The sequence below is a fragment of the Leptonotus elevatus genome, chromosome 4 (genome assembly GCF_054856555.1).
Source record: "Leptonotus elevatus isolate MCC_2025b chromosome 4, RoL_Lele_1.0, whole genome shotgun sequence".
NCBI lineage: Eukaryota > Metazoa > Chordata > Actinopteri > Syngnathiformes > Syngnathidae > Leptonotus > Leptonotus elevatus.
This window is the reverse complement of record NC_141242.1, coordinates 425,441-445,329: the sequence shown is the minus strand read 5'-3', so window position 1 is coordinate 445,329 and position 19,889 is coordinate 425,441. Positions and strand designations below refer to the sequence as shown.

General features: G+C 55.3%; 1 protein-coding gene across 3 annotated transcripts; it reads left to right on the top strand.

Moving 5' to 3' along the window:
- Positions 1-1,035: 1,035 nt before the first annotated feature.
- zfc3h1 (zinc finger C3H1-type containing) lies at positions 1,036-19,560 on the top strand. Of its 3 annotated transcripts, none has more exons than XM_086073826.1 (34): positions 1,036-1,726; positions 2,308-2,655; positions 2,716-2,861; positions 4,543-4,849; positions 4,924-5,111; positions 5,209-5,332; positions 5,727-5,788; positions 5,873-6,022; positions 6,799-6,951; positions 7,039-7,304; positions 8,808-8,915; positions 8,983-9,157; positions 9,231-9,359; positions 9,892-10,521; positions 10,607-10,725; positions 10,919-11,050; positions 11,129-11,250; positions 12,153-12,254; positions 12,323-12,445; positions 13,606-13,771; positions 13,854-14,040; positions 14,119-14,301; positions 15,142-15,367; positions 15,435-15,540; positions 15,615-15,813; positions 16,099-16,193; positions 16,260-16,367; positions 17,368-17,472; positions 18,040-18,178; positions 18,261-18,361; positions 18,438-18,539; positions 18,601-18,640; positions 18,852-18,914; positions 19,020-19,560. In XM_086073826.1, exons 1-34 carry the CDS (start codon positions 1,225-1,227, stop codon positions 19,167-19,169), a joined length of 5,856 nt encoding a protein of 1,951 aa, XP_085929952.1. In that variant the 5' UTR covers positions 1,036-1,224; the 3' UTR covers positions 19,170-19,560. The 3 variants fall into 3 exon arrangements, 2 of the variants coding, with proteins under 2 accessions (XP_085929952.1, XP_085929951.1); XM_086073825.1 differs by having other exon boundaries at positions 6,796-6,951; XR_015094602.1 differs by lacking the exons at positions 15,615-15,813; positions 17,368-17,472; positions 18,040-18,178; ... (3 more) ...; positions 18,852-18,914; positions 19,020-19,560 and having other exon boundaries at positions 6,796-6,951.
- Positions 19,561-19,889: the final 329 nt, after the last annotated feature.

Below are 19,889 nucleotides of genomic sequence, written 5' to 3'. Positions count from 1 at the left end.
ACAAGATCCCAACGACTGGACAATTTGTTGCAAAAAGAGTCTCCGAGCGGTTTACTGCCACAAGACAATTTCAAAGGAGCACAAAAGTTCACCTTTCAGCCCGCTAACGCTAACGGGAAGTATGGGACGCGAGTGATGGCCGGATGACGCCTCGTGGTGACGCCTCGTGGTGACGCCTCGTGGTGACGTCTCGTGGTGACGCCTCGCGGTGACGCCTCGTGGTGACGTCTCGTGGTGACGCCTCGTGATGACGCCTCGCGGTGACGCCTCACGGTGACGCCTCGTGGTGACGTCTCGTGGTGACGCCTCGTGATGACGCCTCGCGGTGACGCCTCACGGTGACGCCTCGCGGTGACGTCTTGCAGCACTTTGGCCAAACAGCTGCTGGATCTTCCGCACCTTTGACCAGATTGTTTTGTTGTTGTTTTTTGCCTTTTTGATGCAACATTAAGGGTTGAACAAACACGCGGCTCTCCTGAAAAGTGACCAATTTGAAATGACAACGTTTTTGTCCGACAGCAGCTTAAGTGACTTCGTGTTGGTCTCTGTACTTCCATTTGAAAGAAAGTTTTATTTTCTCTGATGTGACAAATACGAGTTTCTCTGAATGTGTTGAAATTCAAGAAGTTCCGTGCCATACAGACATTGAGTTCCTCCAAGGAGGGTACAAGTGGCCTTAAGCCTAACATGAGGTTAGGTCTTGGAATTGACTCTTTGCGATGCATATAAGTCAATAATTACGCGTATCTTCATTTTTGTCCAGGCCTGTTTCAGAGTTTGTTTGTAAACATATTTCAGATGAACGGCGGGAAAACGCTGTGGTGACAACTTCCTGTAAACGAAAAAACAAAACAAATCCATTTGTGACTTGCGCTATGTTGTATTCGTTCGTTTCAGACAATAAAACATGCAGATCAATCTTTATTTCGACGTTGGCGTTTCTACTTTCGAACAAAAATCAAATGAGCACTTTCACTCCATCCCAGTTGGTGGCGGTAATGCACCCACGCGTTGTTTGCCAAGCGCCGAAACACCGCAACAAAAGAAGAAAAGACGAAGGGGAAGAAGAAGTGAAGTGAGTGCCAGTGGCGATCCTGGAGCGACTCGAGCGAACTAAACTCGTCTCGGAGCAGGACAAGCGGCTGGAAGTGGCACAAAATGGCCTCGACCAGGTAAAGACGAGCACTGCGAACTGTACTCGCCACTGGCCCCGTCGGTGTCGACATGAATTCGGAGTCGGCGCCTCCGGTCCCGACGGTCGACGTCGAGTTGGAAGACGGAGAAATCTGCGACGACGACGGCGAGGAGAACTCCGCCGCCCGGCGGGGGGAGGGGAACTGCAGCAGGCCCGGCGGCAGGCCCGGCGGCGCGGTGCCTCCGCGGGCTCCAAGGCCGCCCTACGCGAACCACCCGCCGCCAGACTTTCGCAACGCGATGGCCTTCGACTTCCACAGACCCTCAAACCACCGGCAGCAGTGCGGGCCGGACCGACCTCACGCCGCCGGCCCGCCGCCCGGCCCGGGGATCGCCCCCATGTGCGGCGGGCCCGGTCCGCGGCCCAGCTTCTGGGAGCGGAGCCACGGCGCTCTGGGGAGGTTCCGACACCGAAGCTTCCCCAACGGAGGACGAGGGCCCTGGAACCGGGGGGGCTGGGCCGGCCACAGACCCCCCGTGGCTCGTTACGGACCCGGGCCGGCCGAGAACAGCAACAGCCCGGGCAGGAAACGTATCCTTCCCTTCCATTTCATAATGGACTCCAAAACAAACCAGAGAAAAACGACACCGAGGAGAAACCGTCTCTGGCGTTTTCGACGCACGCTCGCTCGCATGTTCTTCGTCTCGCAGACGAGCTAAAGGCTAACGTAACGGAAGGCGACTTCATTTTTTCCTACTCATTGTTGTGCTTCGCGCAGCTAAAAGCGCCTAAAAACGCATACGAGCACGTACAGCACAACAGCTGAATGCAAAAGTAAAAGTAAAGCAACCACAACAATAGTAGCCTGTTAAAAGTACGTGTTTCAAACTCAAGGCAAGAAATACAAGACTATATAGTGAATTTGACTCTAAAAGTAGTGAACAAACAAAGACAACGTTTGTGACCTGGATCTAAAAGCATTTATATTTTGAGCTGACCATTGATTTATTATTAACCGGTCTATTTCAGTAGTTAGCCTTTATCAACCCAGCGAGCGAAACCATCTCAACATTTGCAGATTTGTTTAACGGCTCGTCAGAACAGACTTGAGCTTATTTCAAACTAAAGAGTTGACTTGAAGATCAGCGGCGCTCCTTGACGCTTGACCACAGCGAAGCCGCTCGGAAGGAACCCGGCGAGAAGAGCGCCGCCGGGCCTGGCCATGTGCGACGGCGCCGAGTCCTTTGAGGACCTGCTGTCCAAGTACAAGCAGATCCAGCTGGAGCTGGAGTGCATCCGAAAGGAGGAGGCCAAGGTCCAGGGGGCGGAGGTCAAGGGTCAAGAGGTGGCGGCCAAGGTTCAGCGGGCTACGGTCCAAGCCATCGCGCTCCCCCAAGCGTCTGCGCAGGTTCCGGCGGAGGACAAGAAAAGTTTCCAGGCGTTCAACATCAAGCCTTTGCGTGCAAAGCTCTTCACGTCGGCCAGTTTGGACACGAGCGGCGAGGAGGAGAGGAAGGACGGTGAGTGACAATTTAGCAGTTCACTTGAAGCGGCGTTGACTTCCTGTCTTGTTGGCGCAGCCACGCGGGCGGACACGGAGGCCAAGATGGCAACCGAAGCGGCGGAGGAGACGGACAAGTGCGACGAGGAAGCCCGGGACGAGGGCAAAACCCCCGGCAGAGAGTCGTCGGCCTCCAGCGAGGACGTCTTCATCTGTCTCGACGAGGTAAGCTGGCTTTTGGCCGGCCATCTTTGTAGTTCTTAAACCTCAAGTGGCAGTTGAAGTCAAACGGGTACACACGCGGCCTTCCCAAGTACAAGATTCTTGCGTAAAAAATGTGAACTCGCCAACAGCCAATCAGCTTTGAGAACGTCCTTGTTAGGTCAGGCAGCACAAGGGCACGCACGCACACGCAAAGACAAACCAAACGGTGAGCTGAAATGAAAACAGACAACGTGCGCTCTCCGAGAGGTAAACGACACGAGCGCCTTCCAATAACGAGCCGGCTTGGAGTTGCCCTTTGTGCTGATTGGCCGCGCTTGTTGAAAGGCGCTCGACCGTCAACCAAGGTTTCATTTAACGGCCAAGTCACAAATGTCTTCTCCGGCGCAAGGAAAAAAAGACGCAATATTTTGTGTTGGGCCCGAACCGAGCATAAGATGGACGACGCGACGTTCGGCTTTTCGGCCACAACTCTGGAACAAATGCCAAATGGCTGCCGTGCGTCCGTGAGCGCTTTTGACGCTCTTCTTAGCGTTCGTGTTGCCTTTACGTGCTCGGGCAAGTTTTGAAATGTGGCGGACGCGTCGGCGGGCGGAGTTTTGGCCCCGGACGGCAACATGTGATTTGGCGATCTTGCCAGTTTGAAGACGCCACACTCGGTCTTTTGACAGACTCGTTGTTGGCAAACTAAAATTGTCACGTTGCTCATTTGCATGCCACCAAAAGTGAATTTTTTTTCGAGGCCGTTTTATGGGCTTGACAAACGACAGCGAAATGCGAACCTCAGCGCAATCAACGCACAGGACGGCAGAAGCGACGGCGTTGGCGTCTGACGTGACGCCGCCGTCTTGCCGAGCGTGTTTACAACACATTTGAAATGTTAACGTTTGCATTGTCGTATGTTATCCTTGTCCGCCGTTTGATTCAATGACTTTTGAAGCAAAATTGAAAAACGTCAGCAATGAATTTACCGTTGACCGAACAAGGTCGGATGCTCGTGCTATTATTTAAGCGGTTACAAAACGTGAACGGAAACTTGAAGGAACGGTGAAAGCGACGCGCCTTTTTGTTGACCACCGTGAAATGACTTTGTCAAGCGTGGGACGCAATGGCAAAGCGGGACGCCGTTAAAACCGGCGTCCCCTCCATGATGCTGGATTGCGCCCCCGTGTAGCGAGCGCCGCCTTCATTGGCTCATCAACGAAACCTCCGCTGATTGGTTGTCGCGCCGGTTACAAAAAAAGTCATTCGTGTCGTCGCAGGTCTCTGCGCGCACGTCTACGTCGACGAGTGCAACATTTCACCCGTCGAACCCGTAAAAGGAGGGCATCCGATTGACGCCGTGCCGGCCGAAAAAGAATCGAGAGCAACGAGCCGCTAAAGCGCCCGACAAAAGTTGCCAGTTTGCATTTGAAATGTGACGGCAGGCCTGGAATGTTCCCGACACGCCTCCTTTGTCTCGTTTTCACGTCGCCTTCTCATTTGCAGTCGTTAAAAAAAGGTCACGAGCCGTTTATTGCAAAGTCGAAAGTAAAATGTGCCGATTATTTCTTGTCAAATGTGGCAGGCAAACGTTTGACGTGGGGTGAAAAATGCAGAATTGCTCCAATAAAGTTGACACGTCAAGTGGTGCGCGTGGATGTTTGTGGCGTGTGCGTGTGCGTGCGCGTGCGTGTGCGTGCAGCTGGGCGGTCAGGTGGGGGAGGATGACCTGTCGGAGCTTCAGCTGCGTCTGCTGGCGCTGCAGTCGGCCAGCCGCAAGTGGCAGCAGAAGGAGCAACAGGTGATGAAGAGGAGCAGGGAACCCGCCGCCGCCGGCAGGACCAAGACCAGGTCTAAGACTCAGGACCGCCAGCGAGACAAGACCAAGGCCGGGAGCAGGGAGCGGCCCAAGCCCGTTGCCGGCGCCGCCAAGCCCGTTGCCGGCGCCGCCAAGCCCGCCGTCAGAACTCCCTCAGACAGAAGCAGGCCCAAGAAGAGCAGCGGCTCAGGTGAGAAGCCAGAACAAGCCGGCGCGTCCGTCCGTCTTTGTGCCACGCTGTAGCGTACGTCCTTGTTGTGTTAGCCTCGGCCGGCAAACAGGCGCTGCGTAAGCAACAGCTGCGCACGTGGAAGCTGGAGCGGCAGCGGGACGAAGACGAGCGGCACAAGCGAGAGGACGAAATCCGCCGCATCCGCGACCTGTCCAACCAGGACGAGCAGTACAAGCGCTTCATGAAGCTGGTGGGCGGCAAGACGCACGGCAGCGGCAAGGTACGCCCGCCGCGCCTCGGCCGCACGTTGCCACGGGCGCCACGGGCGCCACGGGCGCCGCTCGCTCGTCCTCTTCAAGCCCGTCTCCGTCCTGCAGCTCAGGGACGTAGACTGGAGGAGATCCGCCGGCAGGACGGGCCCGGACGCCACGGGAAACCTCTACCAGTACGATAACTACGAGCAGGTTGCCATGGAAACGGACAGCGAGCCCGGTTCTCCAGGTGCGTCACCTGACCTCGTGTGCCCGTCTGGTTCAGGGGTGGGCAAAGTGGGTCCTGCGGGTTTGCCTCCAATCAACGGGATCGTGATGAGCTGATCATATGAATCAGCTGTGTTGGAGAAGGGAAACATCCTGCAGGACCCACTTTGCCCACCCCTGGTCTCGTTGGTTGATCAATGCAAGCGGAGAAAAGGACAAATTCTTGAGCTCAAAGGCAACAATGTGTCGTTTTTTTTGTTTCTTTCTTTTCCTTGCAAAATCACGTTGTTGTTGAATTACAAAAGTTAACAAGCGATATTGATGAGCTGAAAATGCTGCAAGAGAAGCCTTCAACATGCAACAAAATGTCAGCCGCACAAGAGGGTGAGAATGTGTTTTCCGTGTTTGTCGTTCAGCACGTCCCGCGTTCGCCGTCGAGGGCTCGGCGTCGTTCCCCGTGCCGGCGCTTTACGCCACGGTACGTGCGCGCGCGCTTGTCTGTGTGTCGTGCCGGCGTTTGTCGGGAGAGCCCGCTTGAACTTTTCTTGTCTTGTGCTGGCAGCCCTTGCCGCCGCCCCTGCCCCCTCCGGCGCCCTCGGACCGGGCGCTCCCTCCCAAGCCTCCGTTTGCCGATGAGGAAGAGGAGGAGGAGATGCTGCTCCGCGAGACCTGCCTCATGTCCATGGCCAGCAAGCGGGTGCCGACCGCCGAGGTGTTTCCACCGTCTTTGTCTTTGAACCCCGCAACGCGTTTTCCGTGCCGACGCAACGAGCGCCTTTGTTGACACGCCATCGAGGCAAAAAAAAAAAAGGAGCAATTGGGCAACGTTGAATGAGTTTCCAATTTCGCCTGAAATTCAAATTGTGACCACTTGAGGCGCCTCAACTCACTTGAACAAAGTTGCTTGAGTATTAGAAGGTCGGAAACACAAAAACAATGAAAAGGTGATGTTTGTTTTGTTTTTCCATGCGTAATGGCGAGGACGGGCTCCGCAAAAAAATGGCCGAGCTTTATTTGCATAATTGTGTTGATGGTAAGCAGATCTTCAGATGAAGTTTGAAAGTTTTTCATGAATATTTGGAAAAGCCAAACAAGCATGTTTACATGCTCATTGAGTTGTCGCCGACCCCCAAGGTCGCGGGTTCCATCCTGTCCAATTGCCCTTGAGCAGCAAGTGTCGTCGTCAGTAGCTCATTTGCATTCTCAATTTGTTCTTTTGAAAAAAAGCCTGCATCAAAAAAAAATTCCAGCTCTTACAAAAAATTTGCAAAAATACTAATTTAGTTAAGTCCTCTTTATTTACCTTCAAAATGTTTACTTTTGCAATTGCGCAAACGCGCCCTGAAATGTTTCAGGAGAAAAACTCCCCAAATGTCAGACTCGCTCACGACGTCACATCACAAGGCGTGCCGGCGTTTACGCAGCGGCGCCGTGTCCACGGGCCGACGTTTGCCTTCCGCGCATGACGTCGTGCTCGTCTGTCAGCAGGAGCCCTTCTGGAGCGCCCCCCCCTCCCCGACGGCGCCGGCGGCCCCCGAGCAGCCCGGCAGAGGAAACCTGAGCGCCGTCAGCCTCAACACCATGACGGCGCCGCATGGACACAAGTTTGCCCGAGGAGCGGCTTCCAGAGCGCCACTGGTGGTACGATGACGACGATGACGATGACGATGATGATGACGATGACGATGATGACGACGATGATGACGACGGTGTGTTTTGCATGCGCAGCTGCCACGCCACAAGTCGGTGGTGGTGTCTCTGAACGGTTCTGACGACAGCGACTCGGACTTGGACGCGGCGCCGGCAACGCAGGGCATGTTCGGCGGCTTAGAGTTCATGATCAAAGAAGCCCGAAGGACGGCCGAGGTCAACGCCAGCAAGTCCAAAGGCGCGGCGGCAACCTCGGAGAAGGAGAACAATCCGGTGCGGACGCCGGAAGCTTTGCCGGAGACCAAGAAGGCCGAGTACCGCTTCCTCCGGGAGGAGCTGGCCAGGTACGACCCGATTCACTTGGCTGCCATTTTGCCTTCACGTGGCGGCACTTTATTTCGAAAGCGGCCGTGCCACTGATCTCAATATATGCTGGATAAGCCATACACGCCCGTGCAAGCCGTTGAAGCCACAGGGCGGCCATCTTGCTCTCCCCTGTATAAACCATACGGTATACGTACAGATTAGACATATAGAGCTTGTGGGCAGTTAGTATAGGGCCGGGGGGGCGGGGCGGGGGTTTGGTGCCGGGGGGTCACTATTTTTTTAACAAGTGGGCGGTATGTGCTGCTTTTTCTTTTTTCACTCAGTTCCTTAGACCCAATATTAGATTTGGCAGAGGCATCTTTTGTTATATTAGTTCTAGTACGGAGTGCGACCCATTTCGCGACGTCGCGAGTTCCGATCGACACGTAGACGGCGTGCGACGCTTTCTCCCGTGACGTCACTCAAGCACGCCGCAGCAAAAATCAGAACGAGGAAAGAGGAAAAACTTGTGGCGGTTGCCGTTTTTCTTCTGCTTTTTTTTTTTATGTACTTGGCATGGACGGATGGTTTGAGCGAGAGGAGACGGCGTCTCGATGAAAAATTTGAAAAGGCTAACAGCGGAGTGGAACGAAAATGGCCAAAGGATTATTAGGAGAATTGTTTTTGTGGAAGAGACTTAAGCTGAAAATGCAACTTCGTCACGCATGAAGATAAGAGCATTTTTTAATACGAAATCATTTTTAGCCAATCGGCACGAAAGCCCGATCGGGAGTTTATCGGGCCGGCGGAGGACCTCCGCTCGTTCCCGTGAGTTCCTGTAAATGTGGCCCGGTTGGGCAAGTTCCTGCGGTGGAAACTCGGCTTATGTAACTAAGTACGATCTCAAATGTTCACCAATTTCCATACTGTAAATGTAAATAGGATCGTATGTCGAGAAACTTTTCTTGGGAGGAGCAATATGGCGGCCTCGCGACTTCAAAAGTCTTGGCCTGGTAGCTGGCCAGTCATCTATTCAGACGAGTGGGCTCGTGCTGACGTCATTTGCAGGCGACAACATAATGGCTGCCCTGAGATGGGCAACAAACGGGTGCATTTTGCTGCTCAACTCGGTTTCCACAAAAGTGATATTTATCCAAATGTCGTCTTTTCACATTTTGTCGACAACTTCCCTTGAAGCATTTGTGGCGTTCTGTAACTTAGTATGTGTGTGCTTTTGTCTTTGCTACATTGTGGGGCCCATACCCGCGTGTTTTTCTAGGTTTAACTACCATTGTGGGGACCGACTTGAAATTGGGGGGACATTTTGCTGGTCCCCGTGAGCCCAAACCTCTATTTGAGAGTCAAGACTTGGTTTTAGAGTTTAGGTTTGAATTGCGTTATGGTTGATGTAAGGCTAAGAAATGGGGGTAAGCAATCATTTTTGATGGTTGGGGTTAAGGGGAGGGGCTAGGAAATGCATCACGTCAATGCGACGTCCCCACGATGATACAAGTGTGTGTGCGTGTGCGTGCGCGCTGCAGCCGGGAGAAGCAGAAGGCGTCCAATCACGATGCTCGCTCAGCAGCTGCCACCAATCCTGCCGCGGCGTCGCTGGTGAGCCAAGCCGAGCAGAAACTGCTGAAGCAAAGGTGAGTACGACGACGAGTGGCGGGCAAAGAGCCGTCGTAACCCACAAAGGCGCCATCCTCCCGTCAGAGAGTTGCTGGTCCGAGACGAGGCGCTGCTCAAGAACCTCCTGCAGCAGCAGCTCAAGAAGTCGGAATCCCTCAAGGCGGCCGAGTCCAAAGTGGCCCGGCTGCGCGAGCAGATGCAAGCCTCGGAGAAGATCGTGCTGGCCAACAAAACGCTGCTCAAGAAGATTCAGGAGCAGGTCGGGGGGGGGAAACGGCCGCCTGCGTGCCCCGTTGCTTGCCTTGCTTGACCGCCGTGACCTTTGCACTCAGGTGCGGCGTGTGGACCACCGCGTGTCCATCAAGAAGTCGCTGGCCGCCCGCTTGGAGCAAGAACTGCTTTGGACGCAGATGGCCGCCGGACGGGAACCCAAGCGCAAAGCCGGCGCCGCCCACAAGCCGGTGAGCGCGTCTGCCGACCCAAAGTCGCATCTTTATCTTCCTGTCCGTGTTGCCGTGTTTGTTTAGACTGAAAGCGGATGTTTCAGTGGCAACATCGAATGAATAAATAAATAAGCAAGCGCTTTCCTCGCCTGCTTCATGAAAAATCAAGACAACTTTGCTAGCTGTAGCTAAGCTAGTTTATAAAGAATGTGCTGATATTTGGTGCGCGTCTTCTCTGCTTTCAAAAGTTCCCTCACACGCGAGTTGTGACGATTGTTTGGCAACAACTTGTCCGTTCAGATATGATGTCATCGATGGCTTTTCAATGATCCAATCAATGCTGGTTGTGGGACCGAAAACGGGCAAAGGTGTACAAATATTCGTCGGCGTTACTCGCAACATGCGTTGGTCAAGAATATTTTTTTGTTTTCTTCAAGTTGTCGACGCCTTCCCTAATCATGTGGCCGTTTGGAGTCCACTCGCTGGAAAATTCTCATTCAGCGAGCGTGATGGCTGATGGTGTTTTTTCTTTTTCTTTTTTGCGCGCCAGGCCCGGAAGCTTCAGCGAGTGGACGCCGCCCACCACTTCGCAGCGCTGATGGCTCAGAAGCAGCGTCTGCAGCAACTGGAGTCGGAATACGCGCTGAAGATCCAGAAACTGAAGGAGGCTCAGGCCTTGCACAACAAAGCGCCGCCGTCCGAAGCCGGCGGCGAGCGGCGGCGGCGGCAGCCCAAACCCGCCGCGCTTCCCGAGTCCAAAGTTTGCCCGCCGGCCCCCCCGGGCCCGCCTCAGCCCTCCCGGCACGACCTCACCCAGGACATCCTGGTCCTGGACAGCGAGGACGGCCCGGAGACGGAGGCGGACGAACCCGAGTCGGCCGATCCCAAGGCGGGTGACCCGGAGTCGACTCCCGGTCCTCGCGCGGACTCCGCTCGCCTTCTCCGCCGCTCCAGCTCCACCAAACCCAACCTGGAGCAGCTGAGTTCCACTCCTGCCGCCAAAGGCCACGGCGCCGCCAAGCCCGCCAAGGCCGCGGCGGATGGCGCCGGTCTGGACTTGGAAGCGCTCAAGAGCCGGCGGCGGCCGGGCCTGGGAGAGCTCCTCCTGGACGAGCTGGCCGCTCTGGGGGAGCTGGCCCACGTGGAGGACCAAGACTCGAACCGGCACAAAAGCGCTACGGTCTGCTCGCCGCCAACACAAATGCGACTTTTGTGGCTTTTCATTTCATCGCTCGTTTGTCCGTTTGTCCCCGTGTGCGGCGCAGGTGCTGCCAGCGGCCACGGACGCAAGTAGAGCTGCGGAGCAGCCCGCCGCGGCGCAGCCCGCCGCAGCGCTTCCTTTTGGCCCTTACCGCAGTCCTCTGCTGGTCTTCAAGTCTTACAGGTGAGCTTTTCTGCTGGCCGTCCTTTCCCGCCTCACGCAAAGCGCGTCCGAGCGAGGTTGCCGTCGTGCGTTTCAAGATGTTGTGAGGCAGAAAAGGAGGTCAAGCGCTCGCCATCCGCAGCGTTGCGGTGGGCGGGGCTTGCTGCAAGGCCATTTGTGACGCGGCGTGGCGCGCTGTCCCTCCCGGCGGCAGGTTCAGTCCGTACTACCGAACCAAGGAGAAGCTGTCGCTCAGTTCGGCCACCTACAGCAACGCCATCCGCCCCAAACGCTGCTTCTGCCGCTTCGACCTGACGGGAACGTGCAACGACGACGACTGCTCGTGGTGAGGAGCGGACGGCCATGACGATGACGATGATGACGATGATGACGATGATGACGGGTTCGTCCTGTGTTCCTCCAGGCAACACGTGAGGAGCTGCACGCTGACAGGAAGTCTGCTCTTCCAGGATGTGCTCTCCTACAACTTGTCTCTGATTGGCTGCTCGGACAGCAGCTCGGATGGCCAAATCGGCGCCGCCACAGGTGAACTCGCGTCACCTTTTTTCTTTGTCAGAAATATTTGTGAGCAGTGAAAAGAAGTCAAGCAAATGACATTTGTTGCTTTCCAAACTTTGCAATTTGCTCTTCCGACCCTCCCGGCAAGCGTTTGCCGGCACTCGAATGGAAAGTCAACGACCGCGACGGCATTTTATTACTCCAGTTACGGCCGACTTCCGTTCCTACGCTGGCGACGTAAGTCGGATTTCCCCGTTAAAGTGGATATTTACGTCAAAATACTTTGTACCGTCATTTAAAAAGCAAGCATATTTGAGCTTAAGCACGCAAACGTGACGCGTCCGATGGCGAGCCCGCCGGCCGATGGCGAGCCCGCCGGCCGATGGACGTCCGTTGCTGGCGGTAACGACGGCACAACTTGACATAACTTGAAAATGGCGGGACTTCTGTGGGAAATGAACAGAAGAGAAGGCGCCACGGACGAGGCACGGGCGCCGCCAAGTCGACACGCTGCATGCGGCGTAACTCGAGGACTTCCTGTATTGCCGAACGAAGGAAGGTTGCCTTGAAAGTACGGAAATGGAATAAAGTTGCCACGTTTCGACTTGCAAAGTCAGCGAGAAGGAAAAGATTCCGATGCGCTTTGGAGCAATTTTTGCCGGACGCGACTCGACACTGCCGCGATTGATCCATCTGGCCGCTAAATGACGAAACGCGCTCACGTGATCGTGAAACCGTGCGCTCGTTGGTCCACATGTTGGAAGGCGGTCCAAAGTGGGTCAGGCCGTCTCGCCAAAAGACGTTTTTTTTAAAATGATACAAAAGATTTGAATGATTGCAAAAGATTTCCTGGCCGAGTTTGCGAAGCGCAGACGTGGCGATGCCGACAGGAAGTTGACTTGCGAGTGTCGTGTCGTCGTCTGCTGCAGAAAAATATCTGAGCAAGCTGTTCGGCGCGCACAAAGACGGAATGGCGATGGACCAAAAGGCCGTCTTCCTGCTCAGCAAAGTCAACGAGAGCCGTCGGCACGGTGAGTGCGGCGTCGATGGGGAGGGGGGCGGGGCTTCCAGCTGACTGGCCGCTTGCTTTGCGTTGCAGTGCCGCCCTTCACCACATGGAAGGACAAAAGAAAATGGAGGCCGTCGGCGCAGGGCGAGCGTGTCGCCGAGCGGGCAGGCGAGGAAGACGGCGCCGGCGAGGAGCGGACGTGCGCCATGACCGGTCTGTCCTGCGCGTGTGCGTGTGCGTGCGCGTGCCCTGGCCAACGTAGCAATATTTGAAAGAGGCAAGAATTAAGGACTTTTCACAACCTTTTTGACTTGCCAATTGATGGCGTGCATTTCGGTCGCGCTCAAGTCATCCCTTTTGCTGGCAAGTAAATGTTGCCGGCGTGGCTCGCAATGTTTGTCAACATTGCGTCAGCGTCAGCAAATAACTTGTAAACAACAAGACAGGTGGGCGCTGGCCAGCCGTATTAATTGGTGGGAAAATGTCAAGTGGAGCAAATGGCGGCGGCCGACGGCGGCGATGGCGGCGGCCGGCCTCGTTTGGTCTTGGAGCCGCAGACGGACTCTTGGTTGCCGCTCGTCCAATTTTGTTGGCAAAGTGGCCTGGTTAAGTTGCGTGGTTTGCTGGGCGCCACCTGCTGTTCGTCTGCATCCACGACGTCCGCCAAATTGCATCCAATTTGACCCCGTTTTGACCCCATCGCGAACTAAAGCGCCTGGCAAAACGTAAAGTTGCTGTACTACTGCTTGTCTCACGCACACGCTGAAGTGCGGTGAAATCGCTGGTCCACGTTTGACCCCGAGTGATCGTAGAGCAGCGGCGGCGCCGCGCTCGGGAAACCTCGAACCGACTTTACAATCGCCCCCGCAAAAAGTTGTCCTGGAAATCACCACCTACTAAAAATTGATGTCAGCTCGGTTATTATTCCAAACATTCAATATATAAAAATAAAAAAAAAAAAAATGCAACAATCTTCACGCAAGGAAAGCCAGTGCATAATCATGTGACAAATACGCATTTTGCAGATTCACAAGAGGTTGGCAACAGCGCTCCCAGCTGTAGTGGTGGGAATGCGGTAATGCGCTCCCGGCCCAAATGGCAATTGAAAATGGATGTTTTGTCGTTTTGGATGGCAAACGTCCCAAAAGTCCATCAAATGTCTCCAGTTGCGCTGATTGGCGTCTGTCCTCGTGCCGTCTGACGGCAGAGGTCCGAGCGGAAGCGGAAATTGCCCTGCGGGGGTTCGGGTTGGCTGAACATTCTCGCTCCTCGTCTCGCTACGTTGGCCAGTTCGCCAGAAGCGTTCCCCGCCCGCCGTGAGAACGCCGGTGCTGCTGTTTTGGGGTCTTGACGTGGCCGTCGTGCGCTCGCAGACGGGGACGCGCGCTGGTTGGACGCGCGCGTGACGTCAGAGGACAAACGTTACTTTGTCAGCGACACGGACGACATCTGCAAGTTGGAGAGCGGCGTGCTGGAAAAACCGGCCGACACGCAGCTGTGGATCAAGCTGGCCTTCCGATACCTCCACCAAGGCGACACGTACGCCGCCCGCCCTCCGTCCGTCCGTCAGTCCTGCCGGCCCGCCGCCGCCATCTGACGTCTGGCGCTGGCCTTTTTTTAGGCCGGCCGGCGAGTGTTTGGAGGCGGCGCTCAACACGCTGTCGCGCGCGCTGGAGAACAACTGCGGCGACCCCGAAGTGTGGACGCACTACCTGACGCTCTTCTCTCGCCGCGGACGGCGCGACGAAGTGGAGGAGATGTGCCAGATGGCGGTGGAGCACGCGCCGCACCGCCGCGTCTGGTGGAACGTGAGTACGACCGCCGGCCAACGTGTCCCGCTTGCCATGGCGGACGGCGACGTGACGCCATTGCCGCCGCCCGTCCAGTATCTGAGCCTGTCGGCCACGTTCGAGGCCAAGGACTCGGTGTGCGAGCGGCTCGTCAACTTCCTGCTGGCGTGCGGCGACGCCTCGGAGGAGATTTCCTTCCAGCTGTTGGAGGCGCTCGTCTACCGCGTCCACTTGAACGTCTTCGCGGGCCGCCTGGACGCCGCCCTCGCCGTCTTCCAGGTAGGCGCCGCTTTTCTTGAATCGTGATTCCGACACCACGAAAACCCGTTAGCGGACTTTGCAGAATTTCCCAATTTCCCGCAAAGAAGAAGCAAAGTGCGCGTGCCCGCCACTTCATTCTCACGCGAGTCTTTCGGCGCCGAAAGCGGTCATCAAAGTCCAGCGGCCTTTCGCTCGTGGAAACGCACGTTCGTCTTATCGTGTCCATTTGAGCTGCCATTTTTAAATGTAATCTGTTTTAGTCAGGCCAGTCATTTTCTTATGTTGAACGTTCGGGATCGAAAACGTCACATTTTGGATGGCACAAAATGGCTACTCTGAGTTGGCGGTCGGATTTACATGATTTGTAAAAGTTTATGGCCGTTGGGTTCATCTTATGTTCATCATGAGAATTCCATTTTTTATGTCACTTTTCGCCGTGAATCCCGTCTGCCTCGCTGCGGGTTCGAAAGGGGGCGTGTCACTGTGTCACATGACAGATGAGCACAGACAAGACTTCACAAAAGCAAAGCGTTTTTGTTCATGAAATAAAATGTCCACATGGTTTTTACGAAGTACATCCTCATCTCAATGCAGACTCATTTAGTCCCACTTCTTGTTTATTAACACGGGTTTTAGTCGAGTCTAGTTTTAGAAACGAAAAAGATTTTTTCTTTGACAAAATTAGCACTAGAGCTAAAAAAAAAAAAGTCCTTCAGATGAAGATGACGACAAATGTTAGTGGGTTGAGGGGGGCGTGTCCTGTCGCTGTTGATGACGACGCTTCTCTTCAAGTGGAGCTGAAAAAGGTGTGACTTGGCGCCGTTGCCGCGGCGGCGTGACGCGTTGTGGTGCTTTCAGGACGCCTTGGAGGGCGGCGTGGGCCGGCGTCTGGCGGCCGCCCACCGCGCGCTGGCCTGGTTGTCGTTGATCCACCTGAAGGAGTTCTGCCGCCTCCCGTCCGCTCTGTTGGACGCGTCCGAGTCGGGCCCGTCCAGGCTGGTCGGCGCCGAACGCTTCCTGCTTCCGTGGCGCTCGGCCGCCGACATCGCTACGCCGCACCAGCAGCTCATCCACCTTTTTACGGGTGAGAAGCGCGCACGCACGCACGCTCGCCACCGGCCGGCGCTGATGTTTGTTTGCGTGTGCGGCAGACGCCATCCGTCAGTGCAGCGACCAATCGGTGGCGCGGCGTGAGAGGACGTTGGCGTGCCTGCCGCTGCATATCAACTTCCTGCTCCTGCACAGACTGTCGGACAGGTGAGCCCTTCGGAGGCCGGCCCGGCGTGCTCGTGCGCAACGTGACCTCACGGCGCGTACGTGTGCGCGCGCAGGTTTGAGGAGGGCGTGTCCTTGTGCGAGGCGCTTCTGGAGGCGTGTCCCGAGTCGTGCGTCCTGCGCGACGTCCTGTGCCAGCTGCACGTTTGCTGGGGAAACGCCGACGGCGCCGTCGGCTCGTGGCTGCGCGCGCTGGCCGAGCGTCCGCACGACGCGCAGATCTTCTACCACTGCTGCCGCTTTCTCGTGGCTCAGGTGGGCGCCAACGGCCACGCCGGCCTTCGCTTTGCATCCTTTCGCTGTCGATCCGAACAATGATTTGTGATGAAAGTTCAAATGCGAACGCGACTTGAAGCGGCCGAACGTTGCCAGGTTTGCCGGCAGTGACGGTCGCCGGTAGTTGAAAAGGGAAACTTCGTCTTCATCAGCAAAAAAACGGTGTAACGAGCGTCAACGTTGGCTCCCCTGGCAAAGTTCACTTGCCGTTGTTGAGTTGCGGCGAGCCGTCAATTTGTTGCGTGTCGTCGTGTTGCTCCACAGGACAAAAGTAGCGCCGTGACGCCGCTCTTCCGAGGATTCGTGCGGTCCCTGTGTGAGGAGCGATGCGCTCACCTGCCGCCCGCCGACCTCCTGCGGTGCGTTACTGACTCGCCGGCCCGTGGGCGCGTGGCCCCGCCCTAACGGCGAGCCTTTTCCTCCAGGAGCATGCTGGGCCTTCCCACGGAGGAGGTGCGAGCGCCGGCCGTGCTCAGGAAGGAGGTGGAAGACGTGCCGCTCCGCCAGCGCCCTTTCCTGCATCTGCTTCACTGGTAGCGCCCACCACGCACGCACGTCGCATGCGACGCAAGTGGCCGCCATCTTTGTGGAATTTTCTCACCGACGGGATCCGACGTGTTGTCTTCGCCGCTCGATCGCGTTCGGATTTTGAAAGTGACTTTTTATTGGATATTTATTTGCACGTGAAACACGTCGGCAGAGATGGGAAGTAACAAAGTACAAATACTTTGTTGCTGTACTGGAGTCGTTTTTTTCGAGTATTTTTACTTTCTTACATTTTAATAAGCGCATCTGTACTTTTTACTCGATACGTTTTCAAAACAGAGTGTTTACTTTAGTTTGACATTTATGGCAACAATTCAAAACGACATTAGAGCATCCGTCGTATGAAGCGCGACATCCGTCGTCTGAAGGTTAAGAGCGCTGAGAGCGTCCAAGCACTTGTGATATTTTTCAACTCCTCTCGATGTCATTTGTGCTCAATGCGGTGGAAACTTGATGGGCTTGCGTTGCATCTTTAAACCAAGAGCGCCATCTAGAGGAGTAAAAAAAAAAAGTTTCAAGCGCTTCATGAGGCCATTTAGTCCGTTTGAAGTGACGATCTTTTAAATGCTCTTCAAATGATATGACCCCGAGAAAAAACTCAAAATACTTTTACTCGTGAAGTACATTTTTGCGCCTGTACTTTTTTTTTTTTACTTTTACTTGAGGAATTATTTGAATGAGTACTTTTCCCAAAGTCCTTTTTCAAGTACAGAATGTCGTTACTTTTCCAATCTCTGCTCGTCATCAAATTTGAACCTTTGCCGCTCCCGCCGTTTGTCTTTTGGCAGTCGGACGGCGAAAACCACGAAAGGTCATCCGGTCGCATGCTCGGGATTTCCCAATCCTTGCGCTCGTTCCCGATCAGCAAAAAAGTTTGTTTTGCGACGTGACGAGATTTTGCTGCCATTGGTTTGAAACGTGTCGTCGGCGCTGTGTTTTGTCGCCATCTTGTCTTGTTGTGATTTTGGTCCCGCCGTCTGCTTGCAGTCGCTGGCATTGGCTGCAGGGATCGTCGGACGCCGCGTCGGACGCCTTCGAGAGGGCGCTGGGCTCGGCGAACACCAGCGAGCAGCTGCAGCGCGTGTGGAGCGAGTGAGTGCGTTGCATACGTTGCCCGACGGCGGGAAAGATGGCGTGGCCCCGCCCACGCGGCGAGGTTGCCTGCAAACGAGAGCTGACAAACGATGACGTTTTTTTCCAATCACATCTTTGAATTGAAAAGACTTTTTTAATCCACATTTAATGTTATGAGGAACATTTGAATGCGTCCTTTCAAATGGGACAGAATGACGCAATAATTTGACACGAACAAACATTGACAACGTCATACGCAAATATTTCCGGAATGCTTGACTTGAACGCACCTCGTGTTTATTGCGCCAACGCGAGCTTTGCTAGCTTTAGCGTCAGCTGAAGGTTCATCAAAATCAAGTGTGACGAATCTGCGTTAATACGTGACCAATGCCGGCATTTTTGGCTTTAACTTCGACAGCCAACGGCGCCGTCCGACATATTGCCACCAATCTTTTGAACTTTGACCCGTGTGAAGCCAACGGCGCAAGTGGGCGATGACCTTTTGCGAGGATTTGGATTGCTTTGCAAAAGTTGAAAGTGGACGAAGGATTTAGCAAATGACGCCGCGGCGTTTTGTGTCGGCAGCTACTTGGAGTTCTGCCGCGCGCACGCCGCCCAGCGCTTGCCCGACTTGATCCTTCGCTGCCTGGGCACCGTGCCCGCGCGCCTGCAGGTGCCCTTTGACCCCACCCACTTCTGGACATCCTACCGCTTCCACAACAAGGCAAGGGGGGGCGAGCGAGCGGGCGGTCCGACGGATGGCGAGCGGCATCATCCGTCAAGTGTGTGTGCGTGTTTGTCCTCAGGTGGTGTCGCTCTACCTCGGCTGCGTGGAGCCGTCGCAGCACGCCGCGCTCCTGGAAAGACTCCATTACATGATGCCGGCCAACATCGCCCTTTCGCTCAGGTAGGCCCGCCCACCTCTTTGTCTGGCGCGCGCACGCACACACACCTGGTGTCTGTGTGTGCGTGCGCGCGCGCAGGTTGATGCAGCACGAGTGTGAGGACGGCAACATGGAGCACGTCCGCTTCCAGGCCAGGATGTTGACCAACAGCGCCCCCAAGTGTTTGCCCGCTTGGAACATGTGAGGAACATCGTCAATGCGTGAACAAACGTGGCCGCTGACGCCGCGTCTTTCTGTGCAGTGCCATCGCCGTGGAGGCGGAGCTAAGGCAGCCGGCAGAGGTGAGGCGCTAATGCGTCAGTGACGCTAGCAATGCTAACGCTACATCCCGGAATGTTGGTCTCCGTGGCGATGGAGCGTCGTAATCATGCTAAGCGCACGTGTTGATTGCCGAGCGCGCTTCGCACCCGTGCCGGCTGGCCGGGCCGGCCGGCGTTTGTCCTTCCTCATCATCACTTGGCGGTCTTCCTCGCGTGTGCTTTTTGTTCGCAGGCGCGTCGTCTTGTGCAACAAGCGCTCCAGCATCTTCCGCTCTGCGCTCAACTCTGGAAACATGTAAATCACACACATGCTAGGCTACATGCTAACAGGAAGCGGCCGGCTCCACCCTATTGAGTGACTCGGGTTCACCCGCTCTCTTTGTTGTTCCCGCCCCCCCAGCTGCTGCAGTGGGAAGCGTGCGTGGGCGGCGCAGGCGCGGCGGAGCGCGCGGGCCGCGTGCTGTCTCGCGCCGAAGAGGCGGGCGTGACTTTAGCCGAGCCGCTCGCCGCCGCTCAGACGGACGTGGTCGGCGGGGCGGACGCGCTTTGACGTGTGAGGGCGGGGTCAGAAAGTTGAGAGCAAAAAACGGCGCCTCCTCCTGGTGTACGTAAGTATGTCTGCTGAGTGACCATTGCTTTGTCTCACTTCCTTTCTTTCCCGCGGGTGGGGGGGCGGTTGGGGGGGCGTGGCCCGAAGGACGCTCTTCGCAGCATTTTTGCCATCTTTTTGTTATTGTTGTACGGAAGGAAGCGAGCAGACTTTTGTTTTGTTGCAAACAAAGACACTGGCCCCCGTTTGGCGTTTTGCCATCTGAGTCGGCCGCAGGAAGTGACAAACGCTGGACAGGAAACGACTCTTTTGCTATTTGCTCTTTTTTTCTGATTAAAAGTATTGATCATCACTTTGTTTATTTTCTATTAAATCATTTTCTCAAGATCGACTCGACTCGTCTCTGGTCTTTTTTCAGTGAACAGGAAGTTGCTGCAAGAAAAATATCACAAAATATGTTTTGTAATTCTATCGCATCTTCGGGCAAACTCATGCAAGCATGTTTGGAAATGACATCACAAGTTGGTTTGGCACCTTCAAACGTTCAATACATTCGGCGTGTGTGTGTGTGTGTGTAACGTGCGTACGTGCACAGGTCAGGATGTTGCTGCGACCAGGGCAGGATGCTGGCGGGGGCGGCGGCGGCGGCAAAGAAGAAGAACACTCCGTTCTTGTTTGTTGAAGTGACATTGAAATGAAAAAGCCAAAAGAAAGTCGTGA

What these genes read in the sequence shown, in the direction of transcription:
- zfc3h1 (XM_086073825.1), top strand. Translation starts at nt 1,225, where the DNA reads ATGAATTCGGAGTCGGCGCCTCCGGTCCCGACGGTCGACGTCGAGTTG. An exon ending in TGCCGGCGCTTTACGCCACG is followed by an intron (nt 5,789 to 5,872) that starts GTACGTGCGCGC and finishes TTGTGCTGGCAG; the next exon opens with CCCTTGCCGCCGCCCCTGCC. An exon ending in AACATCGCCCTTTCGCTCAG is followed by an intron (nt 18,362 to 18,437) that starts GTAGGCCCGCCC and finishes GCGCGCGCGCAG; the next exon opens with GTTGATGCAGCACGAGTGTG.